This window comes from Danio aesculapii, chromosome 4 (genome assembly GCF_903798145.1).
Source record: "Danio aesculapii chromosome 4, fDanAes4.1, whole genome shotgun sequence".
NCBI lineage: Eukaryota > Metazoa > Chordata > Actinopteri > Cypriniformes > Danionidae > Danio > Danio aesculapii.
In genome coordinates, this window is record NC_079438.1 from 39,375,352 (window position 1) to 39,395,180 (window position 19,829).

At 35.4% G+C, this 19,829-nt stretch overlaps 1 protein-coding gene across 1 annotated transcript in view; it reads left to right on the plus strand.

Annotated features, from left to right (window-relative positions):
* cacna2d1a (calcium channel, voltage-dependent, alpha 2/delta subunit 1a) overlaps window positions 1-19,829 on the plus strand; it is a 116,083-nt gene that overhangs the window by 62,576 nt on the left and 33,678 nt on the right. The window contains exons 7-17 of the mRNA XM_056455625.1: window positions 4,905-5,036; window positions 7,388-7,448; window positions 7,559-7,609; window positions 11,161-11,260; window positions 11,839-11,997; window positions 14,229-14,333; window positions 15,383-15,461; window positions 15,562-15,611; window positions 15,684-15,773; window positions 15,853-15,924; window positions 18,154-18,246. Coding sequence (XP_056311600.1) covers window positions 4,905-5,036; window positions 7,388-7,448; window positions 7,559-7,609; window positions 11,161-11,260; window positions 11,839-11,997; window positions 14,229-14,333; window positions 15,383-15,461; window positions 15,562-15,611; window positions 15,684-15,773; window positions 15,853-15,924; window positions 18,154-18,246 — 992 coding nt within the window. The remainder of the gene's footprint in view (window positions 1-4,904; window positions 5,037-7,387; window positions 7,449-7,558; window positions 7,610-11,160; window positions 11,261-11,838; window positions 11,998-14,228; window positions 14,334-15,382; window positions 15,462-15,561; window positions 15,612-15,683; window positions 15,774-15,852; window positions 15,925-18,153; window positions 18,247-19,829) is intronic.

Consider the following 19,829-nt stretch of genomic DNA (forward strand, 5'->3'; position numbering starts at 1 on the left):
AGCTGCCAGTGGCTAACTTTACCAGCCATGATTTTTATAATTATTCATTCATTCATTTTTCATCAGCTAGTCCCTTTATTTATCAGGGGTCGCCACAGTGGAATGAACCACCAAATTATCCAGCTTATGTTTTACACAGCAAATGCCCTTTTAACTGCAACCCAGTACTGGGAAACACCCATACACTCTCAAGCCTCATTCGCACTATGGGCGACTTGCAGCAGCAAAGCAACAAGGGACCATTCATTTCAACGGAGAGAGAGCGACTTCCAACGACCTTCGTCTATGTCGAGCGACACAACAAAGTTGAGAATCCTTCAACTTTATGCAAATGAAGAGCGACTTTCTTGAGCAGCAGCCAATGGGAGCACCAGTAGAGCTCACGTGATCCTCTCTCAGCTTGCTCAGAGGCTGGTTGTATTCTCTGTGCGGGAGACATACACAGACCTGCATTTGCAGCAGGTCGCCACCCAGAGCGACGGGCAGCTACAAAGTTGCTGCTAGTGTGAATGAGGCATCATTCACACACATACACTACGGCGAATTTTGTTTATTCAATTCACCTATACTGCATGACTTTGGACTGTGGGGGAAACCGGAGCACCCGGAGGAAACCCACAGGGAGAACATGCAAACTCCACACAGCAATACCAACTGACCTAGCTGGGGCTCAAACCAGTGACCGTCTTGCTGTGAGGCGACAGTGCTAACCACTGAGTTACTGTGTTGTCCTAAAATATTATAATAATAATATCTTCAAATATGTATTCACATATTCTATGTGTATGTGAGATTAATTTAGTTTTTTTTAACCCCATGCATTTACCATCGCCGAGTGTTTATTTTAGACCCAATGGACAGTACAGTGTACAGGGAGACAGTAGCTTATGGCAATTTCAGTTTGAGCTGAGATTTTGGTTTTGATCTTGAAGGACGCGAGTTTAATTTTTCACACAGAGCTACAGATCTCTTACTGTATGTGTGATTGATAATGAATATGTGTGTGTTGATGACTGACAGTCAAGGAGACAAACAACAGGAAGGGGAACAAAAAGACTTCTGATCTGACTGAAAACACACACACAAACACTTGGTTTATGAGGACATTGGTGTAATGTATTTTATACTGTTAATATATATATATATATATATATATATATATATATATATATATATATATATATATATATATATATATATATATATATATATATATATATATATATATATATATATATATATATATATAATATGGCATTAGCCTACCCCTAAACCCAAACCTCAAACAAACCTGTTTCAAATTATGTATGTCAAAAGACCCTGTTAAATATGATTAAGCATTTTTAATTTTGAGGATGTAAAGTAACATATGACAAAGTAATACCTAAGTTATACCCATGTCAACAAGTACACACACACACACACACATACACAGCTACACTCTCATTCATGAATGTTCTAGCAATGCTTTCTTGCACTCATCTCATCTTACAGTATATAGACATATATGGCAAATATACGTGTGTGTGTGTGTGTGTGTGTGTGTGTGTGTGTGTGTGTGTGTGTGTGTGTGTGTGTGTGTGTGTGTGTGTGTGTGTGTGTGTGTGTGTGTGTGTGTTTGTTCAGCAGGGGTATCCTGTCGTTGTATGATTACAGGCTTTCACGTTTTCGCCCTGATCCTGTAGTTAACATTCCCACTGCCACACCACTACTATACTGTGAGTTGAGCTGTTCCCCAAGATGCTGTCAGAAAGTCTGGACCAAGATAGTGCCTTGACATGTTGTGCCTCTGCTGTATTTTCAGTCTCTATTTTACATTTTATCTAAACATTCATATAGCAACAGCTTAAATATAAATTTAAGCACCGCACAGAAGGGGATTGATGTTTAGTATAACATTTTGAAGGACAAGATTTTGGACCAGTGAGTGACATGTCACTGTGGGAATGAGGGTTAATACAAAGGCTGATACAAAATACAAAAGATACACTTAAGGCTACCAACTGGTTTTGAGTATTCCTCTTGTACATACTAATTCCCCTTTACTTTAGCGAATGAATGGGTACAACATGAAGGTGTGTTAGAAATGGAGGAAGATGAAATGTGGCTGCTGATTGACCCTCTTAAACATGATGAATGGGGTCTGAAGTGCTTTTTACCGATGGAGAAAACTGTATTGATCACACACAGAGTGGGTGGAGTCTTGATGGAAGGGAGGAAGTTTATGGCAGTGGGGGTAAAAAAGATGCCCCAAGGGATCGAACACACCAAGAGAGTCTTATATCTCACTGTCAAGGTAATAATGATTGTAATAATAATTCAGTATTATCACAAAGCATAAAATAAACAGAAAAGAACGTAAGAAAGATAAATCAAAAGTGGCATTTAAACTGGTGTGATTTCAACTCTGAGTGGAATTTGAACTGGTATTTATAGCCTTGGCAACAAAGGACACTAAAGACTCTAGCCTATCATGTCACTTACCAATGTATCTGGCCACATTAACAAGGATGTGAGAGACCAGAGCGAACGTTGGTCACTAGTGTGCCTCTTAAGACTCCAGGTCACGGCATCAATGTAACCCCTTTGGTCCCACTCATCAGCTCAAAGTGAGATGTGAACCATTGTTTTCAACATTGAAAGTTGGTATGCCAATAAGGATGCTAAGGTTTAGCCACACAGTTTCTACATGTAGTCTTGTGTTAAACTCACCCCCTTAAATATCACTCCCATCCGGGTCACGGCACTAGCGTAACCCCTTTGGGCCTACTCATCCCGCTCAGAGAGGCATGTAAACCAGTGTTTCAAGCACTGAAGAAGGGATGCAAACAAGGATGCTTGGGTTTTTTTCATACAGTTCCTACATACAGCTCTGCAGTAATCTCACCCCCTTAAATATCACTCCCACCCGGGTCACGGCACCAACGTAACTCCTTTGGTTCTACTCATCCCACTCAGCATGGCATGTGAACCAGTGTTTCAAGCACTGAAGAAGGAATGCCAACAAGGATGCTTGGGTTTATTCACACAGTCCCTACATGCACTTCTGTGTTACACTCGCCCCTTTAAATATCACTCCCATCTGGGTCATGGCACCAACGTAACCCCTTTTGTTCCACTTATCTCGATCATAGTGGCATGTGAACTAGTGTTTCAAGCACTGAAAGCCGGTACATCAACAAGGATTCTAAGATTTATCCACACAGTTCCTAGATACTGTCTTTTGTTATACTAACCACCTTAAATACCACTCCCATCCGGGTCACGGCACCAACGTAACCCCTTTGGTTTTCCGCATCCTGCTTAGAGTGGCATGTGAACCTGTGTTTCAAGCGCTGAAAGCAGGTACACTTACAATGATCCTAAGGTTTATCCACACAGTTCCTTAAACCTCACTCCCATCGGGGTCACGGCACCAATGTAACCCTTCTTGCACCACCCTGCCCATTCTGTTGGGATGTGAATTCGTTGTTCCAGCACTGAAAGCAGGTACACAAACAAGGATGACAATAAGGGTTATCTAAACAGTTCCTACATAACTGTTCCTTTCTTACACTCATCTCTGAGTGGGACACAATCTTTAATTTCTGTCGAATGAAGTGGGCAAGCCAACTAGAAAACTAAACACTCCAGCCTCGTGTCAGTCTCTTGGGGCCTTAAGAGTGAGGCTTACTTGCATAGCTCTTACTAGCTGGCATCTGTTACATTATCATCACTCTCACTTACAGCAGACAGTGTCCATTTATGACATTCTCTGGGAAAAAAGCAGCGCAGTGTTCCACTAATTCCATTAGAACTGCATTAGCTAATAGTTCACTTTGTTGTTTCCTCAACCACAGCTCCTCCTTCAAGTGGTTTTTCTCTTTGAGTTTAACATAATATGATGGCACCTGCATTTTTGAGAGCCAGAATATTGATTTATTGCTAAATTGGCATTCATTTGAATGTTTGCTCTCTGAGAACATGCCAAGGGGTCCTGATCATTGTAGTATGAAAACATCCTGTAGTTTTTGGAGCTCAAGCCTTCCTTGTCAGTCTAAAACATCTTATATTGAGCTCTAAAGGACAGATTGTTAATGAGCTACTGTATTATGTAATCATGTTTCTAAACTCCACCTCCCCTGAAGATCGACGCCCACTTCTATGACTGCCTGTTTAGCTCCGCCCACCAATTTGCACTGCAGTAGGTAAATACAGTAATAAGAGAGGCAAGCGCAGGTCTATGGAGAAATGATGAATCTGTTATGAAGACTCACTTTAGATCACCCAAGGTGTTGAAAAACAGTTGTTGCATTGCCTTCATTTTGATCCCATCATTGGGAACAAGTCGATGAAGTTTTAAAGTTCCAGTTCGAGTCAGTAAGAGCAAAAAGGTCTTTTGTTTATTTAATTTTACTACCAATTCTGCTGAATTTAAACTAAAAATGGATGCTGTGTTGACTATATTGGATCCACAGTTATGACTCACCAAACAAGAGCGAAAACAGTTTTATTAAGTGTACACTATTGCTTTTTCTGTTGTTACTTTGATGCTTTGATACTTTGTACTCAGTATTTATGTTTTTATCCTAGATAACAGCAGCGGCCATCTATGAATGATGTAGGCTGTCAAATATACATGCTTATAGGCACATGACTGTCCTTCCTTTCCAACTTTTCTTGTTTTAATATGCAAAACTGTCAGCCAATCATACTAGTGTGCATTTACATTCGTATTTACAATGTACTACACCCATTCAAACAGTGTGTTCAGATTTGGGGGACAAAACATGATAGAAAATAGCATATTGCTCCTAAATCATGATGTAAAAATCTTGATAACAATCTTGAAATCTTGAAGAACTGTCTCATATATGTATCTTCAGATGGGGACTATTGTATGCGTTTCTGTGTTTACTTGACAGCCACTATCATCCTGAATGAGCTGAACTGGACGGCGGCTCTGGATGACGTCTTCAGGAAGAACAAAGAGGATGATCCATCGCTCCACTGGCAGGTGTTCGGCAGTGCAACAGGCCTGGCACGATATTTCCCAGGTAAAGTACTGGAAAACAAAGGCTGTTCTAAATACTGCGCTTACAGTGGGCAAAATAATTTCACTGTTGATTGTGGCATGTGAGGGTGGCATTTGGAGCAGAGCCATAGACTAATGAGAGTAAATGAACACAATGAACGGAGACAGAGAACAAAAAGACAGGAAGTCAAATGCACGCGCATGGCTAAAGTCTTGCATATGCTGGAGTGAAAACTGTTAAATAATGTACTTTTTTGTTAATATTAATAACTCAATCAAAATGTAAATTAAATATGAAATGCATTTAATACTTACTATCAAAAACTGCAACTGTTCTACTGCTTTTAAAGTCATGTTTCATGACCCTAGAATCCGATATCCGATACTTATATTACAGAAATGGTTGTTACTTTTACCTACTTTAATTACTCACCGGCCACTTTATTAGGTACACCTTACTAGTACCGTGTTGGACCCACTTTTGCCTTCAGAACTACCTTAATCCTTTGTGGCATAGATTCAACAAGGTACTGGAAATATTCCTCAGAGATTTTGGTCCATATTGACATGATAGCATCACGCAGTTGCTGGAGATTTGTCAGCTGCACATCCATGATGTGAATCTCCTGTTCCACTACATCCCAAAGGTGCTCTATTGGATTGAGATCTGGTGGCTGGAGGCTATTTGAGTACAGTTAAACTCATTGTCATGTTCAAGAGACCATTTTCAGATGATTTGCGCGTTATCCTGCTGGAAGTCTCCATCAGAGGATGGGTACACTGTGGTCATAAATGGTCAGCAACAATACTCAGGTAGGCTGTGGCATTGACACAATGCTCAATTGGTATTAATGGGCCCAAAGTGTGCCAAGAAAATATCCCCTACACCATTACACCACCACCACCACCAGCCTGAATTGTTGATACAAGGCAAGATGGATCCATGCTTTCATGTTGTTGATGCCAAATTCTGACCCCACCATCTGAATGTTGCAGCAGAAATTGAGACTCATCAGACCAGGCAACGTTTTTCCAGTCTTCTTTTGTACAATTTTGGCAAGCCTATGTGAATTGTAGCCTCAGTTTTCAGTTCTAAGCTGACAGGATTGGCACCCGGTGTGGTCTTTTACTGCTGTAGCCCATCCGCCTCAAGGTTGGACGTGTTGAGCATTAAGAGATGCTCTTCCGCATAGCTCAGTTGTAACAAATTGTTATTTGAGTTACTGTTGCCTTTCTATCAGCTCGAACCAGTCTGGCCATTCTTCTCTGAACTCTGGTATCAACAAGGCATTTGCGCCAACTGAACTGCCGCTCACTGGCACCAACAACCATAGTCACTTAAATCACCTTTCTTCCCCATTCTTATGCTCGGTTTAAACTGCAAAAGATTGTCTTGACCATGTCTACATGCCTAAACGCAGTGCGTTGCTGCCATATGATTGGCTGATTAACAAGCAATTGGACAGATGTACCTAATAAAGTCTGTTAAGTGGTTAATTGGTAGTGAACTGTGATAAATGCAACTTATTTTTTGGGGTCAAAATCATTTTACATGTTTACAATTCCTTTTTTATTTAAATAAACAAGTATTGGGTATTAAATATTTGTTGTTTTGCATTTACAGTGTTATATATTGTTACTAAAATTAATATTAAATACTGAATTAATATTGTTTGTAAAATATTAAAATAAAAATAAGTTAAAGAATATCCTAGTAGAAGATGTCTTTTATCTCAACAGCAAGTTGGCTAGTTATAATTGGATAGTTATTTAGTTAACTAATTAGTTAGATAAATAATATAAAAAACATGCATTACATGAAATCTATTGTTTTTTATTTGTTTATTTATTTGTTTTGTTCCTACATCATAAGCCCATAAAATCAGTTACTTTTACATAAAATAAGAAATTATTATATTATTTATTGTTTTTTTTTGTGTGTGTGTTGGTTTTCCTTAGCTTTAAATGAAATATTAAATATAATTTAATATATATTATTAGTACTAAGTATTTAATCAATGTGAGTTCAATATAACTATTACATTTTAAACTGTGATTGTTCACTCTTTACATCAGGGTTGCTCAACCCTGTTCCTGGAGATCTACCTTCCTGCAGATCTCAGTTGCAACCCATATCAAACCTGACCTGCCTGTGATTATCAAGTGCTGTTCAGTTCCTCATTAATTGGTTCAGGTGTGCTTGATTAGGGATGAAGCTGAACTCAGTAGGAAGGTAGATCTCCAGGAACAGGGTTGAGCACCCCTGCTTTACATTATTGTTTTATCACCTCTTTTTTTAAAAAGTAATTAGATTAGAAGATAATAATTATAATAAACAACACAATATCCCATAATATCCTATCTGCCCTATAGCTTCCCCTTGGGTCGACTCTAAAAACAAGATTGACCTGTATGATGTGCGCCGCAGGCCCTGGTGAGCAGACATGTGCTGTTTTAATTTATATCAATCTATAAAAGACATGCCAAGTGCTGTTTTTCTTCATCTTTTCAACTGGTTTTGATGGTTTTTCTCTGTGTTTGTAGGTATATTCAGGGTGCAGCTTCACCTAAGGACATGCTGATCTTGGTGGACGCGTGAGTGAAGTCTTTATTATTCACTGTGATAAATCATACACAAAGCCACTGAACCCAGTCCTGCACTTTGAGCATTAGGTTGATCAGCAGAATGACAGATTCCTCACTATCCACTTAAAGAGCTCGTGTTCATTCAGCGTCACACTCATTTATCAGCATTAGAGGGAGAGAGAGAGAGAGATGGTAGAGAGACACATGCTGATTAAAGACTGACACTGAGAGTAATAAACATGGAAAATCAATTCTTACTTTGGCAGGTTATAAATAACACATTTGTTTTATTAAATGAAGTGGTTTATGAATAATAAACAGTGTTTTTTATTATAAGTATTTATATATTTTTTGTTCTCTGTAGAGCATTTCTTTCTTTTTTTATTTAGGCTAACTTTAGGCTCTATATGTACAGTAAAATAATTTTTGTCAGCTCTCAGGCCTGTAATGATAAAGAATTTTTGTTGTGTTATATAATGTCACAGAAATTGTTGCGATAAGCAATATTATTTCGATTATTTTATACCACTGATTATATTATTATAATACAACAGCATAGTAATGTTAATAGCCATAAACACTTTCTAGGGACAAAGACTTGTCATTGTTAAGGTTATTTAGATTCTGAAATTTAATGTTAAAAAGGTACGAGTATGTTAAAGTTATGTTAAATAGGTTGATTTTAATATGTTCAGTTATGTACAGTATACACTATTAAATGTCCAATTATAAACCTTGACACACCGGTGAGGTAGAATGTAAATGTAATTGGATAATGGCTTTAACAACATTTGTGAATTTGTAAATATTTATTGCAACACCAAAAATTATTAAGGTCATGTCAAGTATTGCATAATAAGTCAACATATTGATTATTGTGAAAGGCCTAGTTCTCACAGCAATTTATAATCTACAAAATAAGACTATTTATTTATTTATTATATTTTTATTCATATGCCTAAGCTTTTATTTAGCTATTATACAAAATAATATCTGCATTTATTAGTTCATTTATTCATTTTTCAGCTTTATATTATGTACAAAACAAGGTGTTTGCCTTTTTTATCTCTCTATCTATCTATCTATCTATCTATCTATCTATCTATCTATCTATCTATCTATCTATCTATCTATCTATCTATCTATCCATCCATCCATCCATCCATCCATCCATCCATCCATCCATCCATCCATCCATCCATCCATCCATCCATCCATCCATCCATCCATCCATCCATCCATCCATCCATCCATCCATCCATCCATCCATCCATCCATCGGACCGCCAGTCCGTCCGTCCGTCCGTCTACCTACCTACCTACCTACCTACCTACCTACCTACCTACCTACCTACCTACCTACCTACCTACATATATATATATATATATATATATATATATATATATATATATATATATATATATATATATATAAAGTATAAGTATTAGGTGCAGTATTCCAGAATAAGAATTTGCTTTGAATAATTTGCAATTTATGGTGTCATTCATTTATTCATTCATTCGTACAGTCATTTATACAGTCATTCATACAGTCATTTTTTCATTCATACAGTCATTCATACAGTCATTCATTCTATTAACTTCAGGCTATCTATGTATATGTTTTATCACATTTACATTGGCTTTTTTAATTGGAGGTAGGCTGTAAGAGGCATCATTGTTTTATTAAATGTTCTATTAAACAGCAGACATTTTCAGGCGCAAGCACCTTTAAGCTCCAATAATAAATAAATCAATTTAAATTAAAGATTATAAAGCGCAATAAAATCATGCTTGGCAGTGAAGTTCATTCATAATGTACAAATTTGGTAACAAGTATGACCCAGACATCTACAAAATTCATCAAAAGCAATATCGATGACTCATTGTGTGTTTTTTGATCATACGTGAGGGTGTATTTTGGTTTTTGGTGTAATTAGGCTTGTTGTGTGTGAAAATAAGGCTGTGAAGAGTGTATGGCTCAGCTGTAATGTTGATGGTGATGTGCTGTCTGGGCGTTGAGCCCATTAGTGAGGATCCGCTTCAGCCAATCAATGTAGTTTAGCTTAATGACTAAACCCTGAAGCCCACACACCTCTCATTGGAATCATCGTGATTATTAAACCATAAAAGCCTGCATGATAGATCTGAAGCCGTTAAAGCCTAAATACGGTTTTATCTCTACTATATGAGTTACTGGGGTTCTGTTTTGATTTCATTGTTGTCATCTTGAATTTTGATGTCAGGGGTCAGTTTAAACCTTATTCAGCTATATTTTAAGGAAAAACAATTGTGCCTGCACTCTCTGTATCGGATAAGTCAGTGTTTTCATTCATTCATTCATTCATTCATTCACTTTAAAACTACATACAGTTATGAACTGGCTATGGTCTCTATTAAAGAATTTATTTATTGGTCATCTTTCTAGGCTTATATATTGTATAATTTACAAAATAAAAGTTTTTCATTTACAGTATTTGATTTGCATCGCTTTCTTTGACTCTCTAGATCAGGGGTGTCAAACTCGCAGTCCAGCACAGTTTAGTTCAAACCCTGCATTAATACACTTACAGTACCTAGAGGTTTAAAACAAGCCTGAAGGACTCAATTAGTTTAATCAGGTGTGTTAAATTAGGGTTAAAGCTAAACTGTGCAGAGCTGTGGCCCTCCAGGAACTAAGTTGGACACCTGTGCTCTAGATTTTTCATATAATCAATCAATCGATCGATCAATCATTTGTTCGTTCGTACGCTAGCTCGTTCATTCGTTCGTTCGCTCGCTCGCTTGGCTATTATGCAATCTACAAAATTAAGTGTCTTTATGTTAAATGCATTTGTTTGTCCATTCGTTTCTTCTGTTTTTTTGGCTCTCTGTAAGGCATGATTTATCGATTGATTATTTACTTATTTTATTCTTTATTTGTTTATCTATTTGTTTGTTTATTTGTTGGTTTGTTTAATTTTTTTTCTCTAAGGGATATATCTACAGTTGAGTATGTTATAGGATTGATTGAGTTGATTGATTGATTGATTGATTGATTGATTGATTGATTGATTGATTGATTGATTGATTGATTGATTGATTGATTGATTGATTGATTGATTGATTGATTGATTGATAAATTACTTGATTGATTGATTGATTGATTCAATTATTCATTCATTCATTCATTCATTTGTTTTTTCTTTATCTTGCTAGCCTTCTTCATATAACCAGTCTTAGCTATATTTACAGTTTAAGGTGCCTCTCCCTAATTATGTTAATTGTAATATTTTTTGTTGATTTGTTTTGTCCATATCTATTGTTTATTATAATATTGTAATATTATTTATTATTATATTGTTTATAATTCCTATTTTATTTATAATTTATTATTGTTTTGTTACACAGTTTGTTGTCTATAATTTAGTTTCTCATATTAACTTACAGTATAATAACATAGACACATTTATTATACAGTCACATACATAACATGAGTTAACCAAGGCTTTTGCAGCTATTATACAGTACAGTAATGAATGTGTAATGACTATGTAGTGATTGTGCTGTGTTTCTCTGTAGGAGTGGAAGTGTGTCAGGCCTGACGCTGAAGCTCATTCGCACCTCAGTCAGCGAGATGCTGGAGACTCTCTCAGATGACGATTACGTCAACATCGTCTCTGTGAGTATACAGGAGATGATCGACTTTCACAAAACTGACTCCCTGCTGAGCACAATCGAAAGTCTCAAGCGCGGAGCCTCCAAACATCCATAACGTCACACTTAATTTTCTGCGGTTTCACTTGGGCACCGCTGAGGCGCAGGCCAAAAGAATTATTGACATTTCCCATCATCCTCTGCTCCAGACGCCGTGCAATTCATTTATGAAATGCATCGTTTATTTCATTCCGTTCATGAGACTTACTGACAGGAATAAAACACTAAACAAACTCTGCTTTTAAGTAAGTGAGTGAGCTGTTTTGTATATTTTCAATTAACTTTCGTCCTTCATTGCTTTAATAGTCGCAAACGCTCGTATTTTATGGCGGGTTTCCAGCTGTGTGACGTTAGCTTGACATTAATGAAATTAGGCAACAGTGCTTTAAGTGTATTGCTGGCACTGAGCCACTAGACTTACATAGAGGAGCCGCACAAAGCCTGAATCTTAATGATGCAAAATCATTTCATAAGAGTCTTTGCTTGTGTGTGTGTTTTTACTGATGCTGTAACTTACCAACTAATGCTTTTATATGGTTTCAGTTCAACAATTCAGCCAAGTCGGTGGCCTGTTTTGAAAACCTGGTCCAAGCGAACGTCCGCAATAAGAAGACTTTGAAGGAGGCAGTTCAGAAGATCACTGCCAATGGCACCACTGACTATAAAATCGGCTTCAAGGAGGCTTTCAACCAGCTGGCTTCTGTAAGAATAAATTTTGTAGATTAAATAGTCACCAGGGTCATAATATCACGGTTTGTAATGAAAATAATATCACAACTTATTTTTTGTCCATTGGAAATATAAAATTATTTGAGGCTTGTGACAAAAATAGTGCCAAAACGAAGGAAAAAATCTCCACAAATTCATTGCATCACATTTAATGTCTTATAAATGTGGACAATTGAGGTAACAGCTTTAGAAAAAAATAAGAGAGTACTTAGATACACCGGATTCCCACAGGATTCTCTGTATTTACTAGATTTTTGGGTATGTGTTTGAGTCAAACATAGTTTTAGAAAAGAAAATAGATCAGAAAGTGTTAGTAGGTGTTAAAGGGCCAGAAGATTTTTAAAACAGTAGAATCTAGAACAGGATGTTTGTATTAGAAAGTCAACTCAAAGTGAATTGTTAGATTATGAAGCTGTTTTGTCTTTCAAAGGTAAAGAAATAATAAGATAATTCAAGATAATATGGCTGCTTTGCATTTAAACTAAACTGTAATCATTACGTGATAATGAATGAAGAATGTCAGTTCATAATGTTACAATTTTACACAATGTTATATTTAGACCTGCACTTATAGAGACTTATAACTATGGCCAGACGGAATCTGCGGACGTTTTTTGCTATTTCTGCAGAGAATTTTGCTAAAAATCTGCGGATTTCTGCATAATTTTTGTTTAGAGTATGATAACTAAAACCTTAATATGTTAAATAAAAAAGAATACCATTTTATCTTTTTTTTTATGATTAAATTGCAAATCCAATTAGATTCACTTTATTTGGTAAACAAAGCAAGTCTGTCATATAATAAATCTACTAAACCAGTGTTTCCCAACCCTGTTCCTGGAGGCACACCAACAGTACATATTTTGGATGTCTCCCTTTTCTGACCCATTAACTTCAGGTGTTGGAGTCTCTTCTAATGTTATGATAAGTTGATTTAGGTGTGTTTGATTAGGAAGAGGTTGAAAATGTGTACTGTTGGTGTGCCTTCAGGAACAGGGTTGGGAAACACTGTACTAAATGACAGAAAATATTACTGTACAAACTGCATTATACATAAATCAGATGAACATTTTCATATTAGTCAATAATATTACTGTATTATTTTAATTTAAAAACTGAATAAATATAGATTTACACACATTTACACAAGTAAATAGAGTTAATGATGGGCAAAAAATTTGCGGAATTCTGCAGAAAATCTGTGAATCAGGAATGCAGGAATCGCGCGCAGCGTCCGTATGGGCCTACTTATAACCAATCATACTTGTTTCTGTTGAGGTTGTGAATGCAGTAGTATTAGATTTGTTACCACTGAAAAATGTTGGAGTTTTGTTGCATCTGAATTCTTTTAAACAAAACAAAGTGCTGAAATTATGTAGTTTTTGCGCAACTTGTGCTATGAACTAACTTCATGGACCCAATGTGTTCCAAAGACATGCGCTAAAGGTGAATTGAAAAAGCTAAATTGGCCGTAGTGTGTGAGTCTAAATGTGAGAGTGTATGGGTGTTTCCCAGTAGTGGGTTGTGGCTGGAAGGGCATCCGCTGTGTAAAACATATGCTGGATAAGTTGGCGGTTCATTCCGCTGTGGTTACCCCCTGATAAATAAAGGGTCTAAGCCGAAGGAAAATGATCATTATTACAGTGTAAAGAGCTACAATAATGGTTACTTTGGTGTCATAATTGCAGCTTTTCCTTGTAATGGGTTTATTTTTATTATATAATTTATCATTCTAATTTTAAACAATTTGTTGTTGTTGGTCACAGTTTACAGATTGAGATAATTGGTTACAGTATTCAACATAAAAGACAACACAAATACCATTTATTAAGTACAATTACTAAAGCAATTAATTAAAAAGAAATCCCATATGAAGGCAAAAAAGGTTGCTGGTGTTTCATATCATGGAAATAATATAAATTGCTGACTGTGATGTCACCTACAAATTATACAATACAGTATATTCTATACTGAATATTGAGAAATATGAAGCCCAATCTGTATAAATGCCTGTTTTTAGTTTAGAGCGCCATCTTATGGTCTTTGCCCTTAATTTGATGCGCAACCTAACTCCAAAATACAATGAGCACTGTGGTGATTTTATTTGTCTTTTTCCACATACTAGTCTTTCTCAGTTAAACTATGTTGAATGCTGACCCAAACCTTTGTACAAACGTACAATGAGCTTGTTTGTTTTTTCACAGATGAATGTTTCAAGAGCAAATTGTAATAAAATCATCATGTTATTCACTGATGGAGGGGAGGACAAAGCTTCAGAGATCTTTGATGAGTACAACTCTGACAAGAGGGTGAGGAAACACACACACACACACACACACACACACACACACACACACACACACACACAAAGCTGTACAAACATTACCAAATATTAAATGTGAATAAAAACAGTACAACTCACTTCATGTGATATTTGCTGATCTCAGAGCAACAGTCTGTCAGTTATAGAATGAATTATATTTAAAAAGGTCAATATTTTTAGATCTGTCAGGTTAAGATGTTGTACAGGTAAATATACAGGTGTCTAAGATGTTTTGCCATAACTGATGCTTTAAATTGTCAATAGAGACATTAATTTAATTACAAAAGATTAGCATTTTTAAAAAAAATAATGATATTCTATTCAAGGAATAAATGTTGGAGACATGTGACATGTGACAACTGTTTTCAACATTGATGATAATAATAAGAAATGTTTATTGATCACTAAATCAGAGTATTAAAAGGATTCTGAATAAACATGTATCACTGAAAGCTGGAGCAATGACGGTGAAAATTCAGTTTTTAATCAGAATTAAATGACATTTTTAAAATACATTCACATATATTCAACAGAAAACACTCTTTAATTAAAAAAATAATAATATGACACAATTTTACTATCAAGTAAATATTTAAGAAAATGTGTATGGTAAATTGTATATTTATAATATATTGCACACATACGCAGTAGTACAGTATATGTGTGTGTGTGTGTGTGTGTGTGTGTGTGTGTGTGCTTGACTACAAGGTTAATGTGTATAATGTAATGTAATGGATAATGTATACTGATTTATGTGTATTATGTCATGACATGAGTATAATAATTTAACATGGCTTTATGCTATGCTTACATTACCCATAATTCTCATAAACCAATTTCCAAAATTATTAAGCGCTTTGTAATTCATTGTAATACACAAAAATCCAGATGTTTTCTGGGAGGTTTGTGTTTGGGTTACGTGATATAATTTAGTTTGTACATTATGTTAGTATGTGTGTAAAATATAATATGAACAGACTAACACATTTTCCACTGTATTGTATCAATGTGCAATTTTTTTTAATCTTCCACCAGGTTCGAATCTTCACCTTTTCTGTGGGCCAACATAACTATGACAAGGCACCAATACAATACATGGCTTGCCATAACAAAGGTTAAGCATGCCGACATTTATTGATATAACATTTAAAGACCTTTTAAAATGGTTGTGTCTATATTTATGATCATGAATTAAGATGTAAGGCATCCTGCAGGTTATTATTATGAGATCCCATCGATTGGAGCCATCAGGATCAACACGCAGGTATATGAAGGCATCATATTAGTGCATTAATGTGACTTCTGCATGGAAATAACTATAAGTCTATACCCACAGGAGTACCTGGATGTTTTGGGCAGACCAATGGTGAAAGCAGACAAGAAAGCTAAAAATGTGCAGTGGACCAACGTTTATGTGGATGCTTTGGTATATGTCAGATATTTTACATACTAATAGACATGTTTAATTTGACTGATTTTAAGTAACTGTCATAATTGTGCTGCAGGAATTGGGCCTGGTGGTTACAGGAACTCTTCCAGTGTTCAATAAGACCAGGACCAGTCGAGAAAAGCCTAAGGTACTATTTTGCTCATTGAAAAGTTTTAAAATAGATCTTTCATCAGCAATGAAAATGTGAGATTGTTATTTTAATCTCCCTCAGGACATCTACTGTATTATGTGACTTTTTTTTTTCTTCACTCAAACAATAAAGAAGATTATTTAGCTGAAACTGTGCTACTAGTCAACATCTATCAGCATTTTTTTGAGTAAAAAATAATAATATTCCACCTTTTTACACACGTGACTAATGTGTTTCAAATTTAGGGTTGGACTTTTTGTGCTAGGAACATCCATTCAAATGAACTAAAATGAATCGCTTTATAACATATGTTTGTGAAAAACATAATAAGTATAGTGAAAAAAAGGAGAGAGGGGTTTGTTTTTTCTTTGTGCTTAATTTTTATCCATCATGAAAATAACATTATGCTTGGTATTTTAATGTGACATTTGTATCACAATTCATAGACAGTGGCAATTCAGAGTGCTTTTCATAAACAGGAAAAAAAGGATAAAAACAAATAATAAACGTGATTAAAAACAGATAAAAAACGATTAAAATGTGTTAAAACAGGTTATAAAAGAATGAAAAAGATAAGAAAGACATTATAATGCGATCTGTGAGATGTAGCACAGTGCTCATTTAGTAAAAGCACAGCTAAACAGATGTGTTTACAGTCTTGATTTGAATTCGCCTAATGTTGGAGCACATCTGATCATTTCTGGAAGCTGATTCCAGAAGCGGGGAGTGCAGTAGCTGAAGGCCGATTCACCCTGCTTTGACTGAACTCTTGGAATTTCTAGTTTATATGATCCTGAAGATCTGAACAAGCTTCTCACTGGAAGCAAAGCATCTAATTCTTGCAACATTTTTGAGATAATAGTATGCTGATTTAGTTACTGCTTTGACATGACTATTGAAACTCATATCTGACTCCAGAATCACACCAAGATTCTTGATCTTACTTTTTGTTGTTTGATCCTTAGAGCCAATATACGCATTTTCACAAACATGTCTTTTGTTCCTTCATATTATTTTCTCTTTGAATAATTTTGTTCTCTCCCTACAGTAGAGTGCTATGTAATAAACCTCTATAATATTGCTGCTGAAAGACTCTTTTTTGGGGCTATTCACGGTCTGCTGAATTCACTAGTCTGCTGACTGATATACATTTTTTCAGAACACATACTGATACCAATTATTTGTGCATTTATGTGCCCGATAACCGATATACAATACAGATATTTATTTTAAAAAATTATTTGTCAAAAAAAGCAAGCCTTTTTGTGTGTACCAATAACTCCCTTCCTACATACAAAACAAATCTTATGTATACACCAATAAATAAAGTGCACTGTTACTAAAGTGTTCTTGTTTTAAGAGTAAAAAAGTTCAATTAAAATAAAGCACATAATTATAACAAATGTTAATAAATAAATACAACGATCTAAACCATAAATGCAGTCTTTCTCTTTACATGATGTTAGCTCCACTTTATCCTAATCAAATACATCACTTTTTGACAATAATCTGTTCAATAATAATTTAATTCATTATTTATGTTACGTTTTTTTAATGAAAAACTATTGACAGGTTTTGTATGTGACTCAATGAGTTTGTCTCTTTTCTTAAAACCTAGCTGCATTAACTACATATCAGTCATTAATATAACATGTCTAATGTGTGCATTAATGGCTGTTATCATAAATAAAGTTTACTGATTATGAAATTTACCTGTACACGCCGTTTGCTGCAATGGCTTCTTAAAACGCTCACAAGAGGGCGCCATTTATCGAGAAATTCGATATTAAAACGATATCTGATTGTGGTTAAATTATCCAGAAAAATATATTCTTAAATTGTTATAATGGTCAATCTCAACTAATAGGTTTTTAATATAAAATGAGTCAACTGTGAGGAGATTATTGACTTCTTACTGTACCCAGATGTTTAAACGTGTCACTGATTGTTTGCAGTTTAACAGAAGTTACTCCAATAATTCATGTAAAGCATCATAGGACATTGGAAATAGGTGGATACAGCCTAAACAAAATGACTTCCTGTGGCTCTTGATGACACATTGAGGTCTTATAGGCAAAACAATGAGAGTTCCTAGATATCCGATAACCTGAGGGTTTGTAAAATTATTATCAAAATGTAATTGTTAGGTGAACTGTCCTATTGATTCATGTTTGTCTTGTTCATCAGAAGCACATCTGTATGTAAAGTGTTTGTCATCAATGGCAGGGTAAGAACCTGGGTCCGAGTCAGATGATTTTGGGAGTGATGGCCATAGACGTGTCTCTGGACGACATCAAGAGACTGACTCCACATTACACTGTGAGATATTGGTGTGATCTGCTCTTCTTTATTTATGACTCTGCTTTGCAACATCCAAAAACTTTGCATTGCATTGAACTGTAGCAGCTGGGTTATGTTAACAGTGCTGCTGCATTCTTTGTGTTTAGGAAATCATGTTTTTGTTTTTAATGCCAGATACATTTGAAGAGGTAGCACTGAGTTAAACCATTTACCCTACTTTTGAAGTAAACGTTTCATGTTAAATAGAGGCACCGTAGCATGCAATTTTAGAGTTTTTGTGCCTCATATCTGACTAATGACTTTAGTTTAATATCCAGACCCGTAGCCAGCCTGGTCAAAAGGGTGGTTCTTTTTTCTCAAAAAGTGGACCTCTTTGCAATTATACGCCTCATTTTATATTTAATTATGAAAATTAAATACTGCATTTTAGTGACATTTTCTATCTATTCTGGCACTATTTTGAATTAGCTTGTCAGATGGTCATCATAACCACACATTTTGACTATTTTAGCCGAAAAACTATTCAAATCAATTTTAATATGGTACTCTTTTGGTGCTTCACACCTTTTTATTGGTCAGTTTTTTTTTTCAAGAATAAGGTCCAAGATTTAGAATAAAAGTTACTTGTTAAATGTTTTCTCAACAATACAGTAGCGAAAGATGACTTCTCTTAAGATTATATGTTTTCTTGCAAAGCTGAATGTTGGACCATTGAAAAATATTTGTTAGCATTGGACCTGAAGTCACACCGAAGCAAATTTCTGGACCTTTTCAATGAGGGGTGGGTCTTTCGAACCACCCGAACCCCCCCTGGCTATGGGCCTAATGTCCCATGGTAAATGCTAAAAATATACATATTTTATTAGTTTGAATGAGTTTGATGAAGACTTTATATTATAAATAACTTTTTAATGAAAGAAAAACCTTTTATGTTTTCATAAAAATTGTAAAATACAATATTAAACAAACTAACTAAAATCTCAGCTTACAATACACTGTAAAAAGCTTCAGATACTCTGTTGAGTACTTAAAGGACTTTAAAATGTATTTAAGTGCCTCAAAACTCTCTCTCATAAATGAGGAACCACTGACCCTTTTTTGCAGCATTGCAGGACCCTTTTGCAGTAATTGGGATCCTTCAAGTCCTTTTTTCAATACCGAGGTTCTAGAGTCACTGTTTCCTTACACCGAGACCTCGGAGCACTTTGAAAGTTACTGAAAGATCTGTAAACTTGTAAAATGATTCCTAGTGGATCTCTCTTTTAAAACCAGCACTTAAAGAACCAAGAAATTTTTGTGACAATTAAATAGGACAACGGTATGGTAATGAAATATAGCCTGCTTTAAAATGACTAAATCCTACATTCTTATTCTTCAATTTTAAATGATTTATATATAATACACATGTGTGTGGAACAGTTGACTAATTTGTTTAAACATCAAACAATATGAACAGTTAACCAATATTATTTTGATTTAGTCTCAGATTTAGTTTCTTTTTTCCACAGGTTTTTAAATAGGTATAAATATGAATAACATAGCACATATTTCTTAAAAACAATAATTGAATCTGTCTATGCAAAGGAAACCACATCATTTAC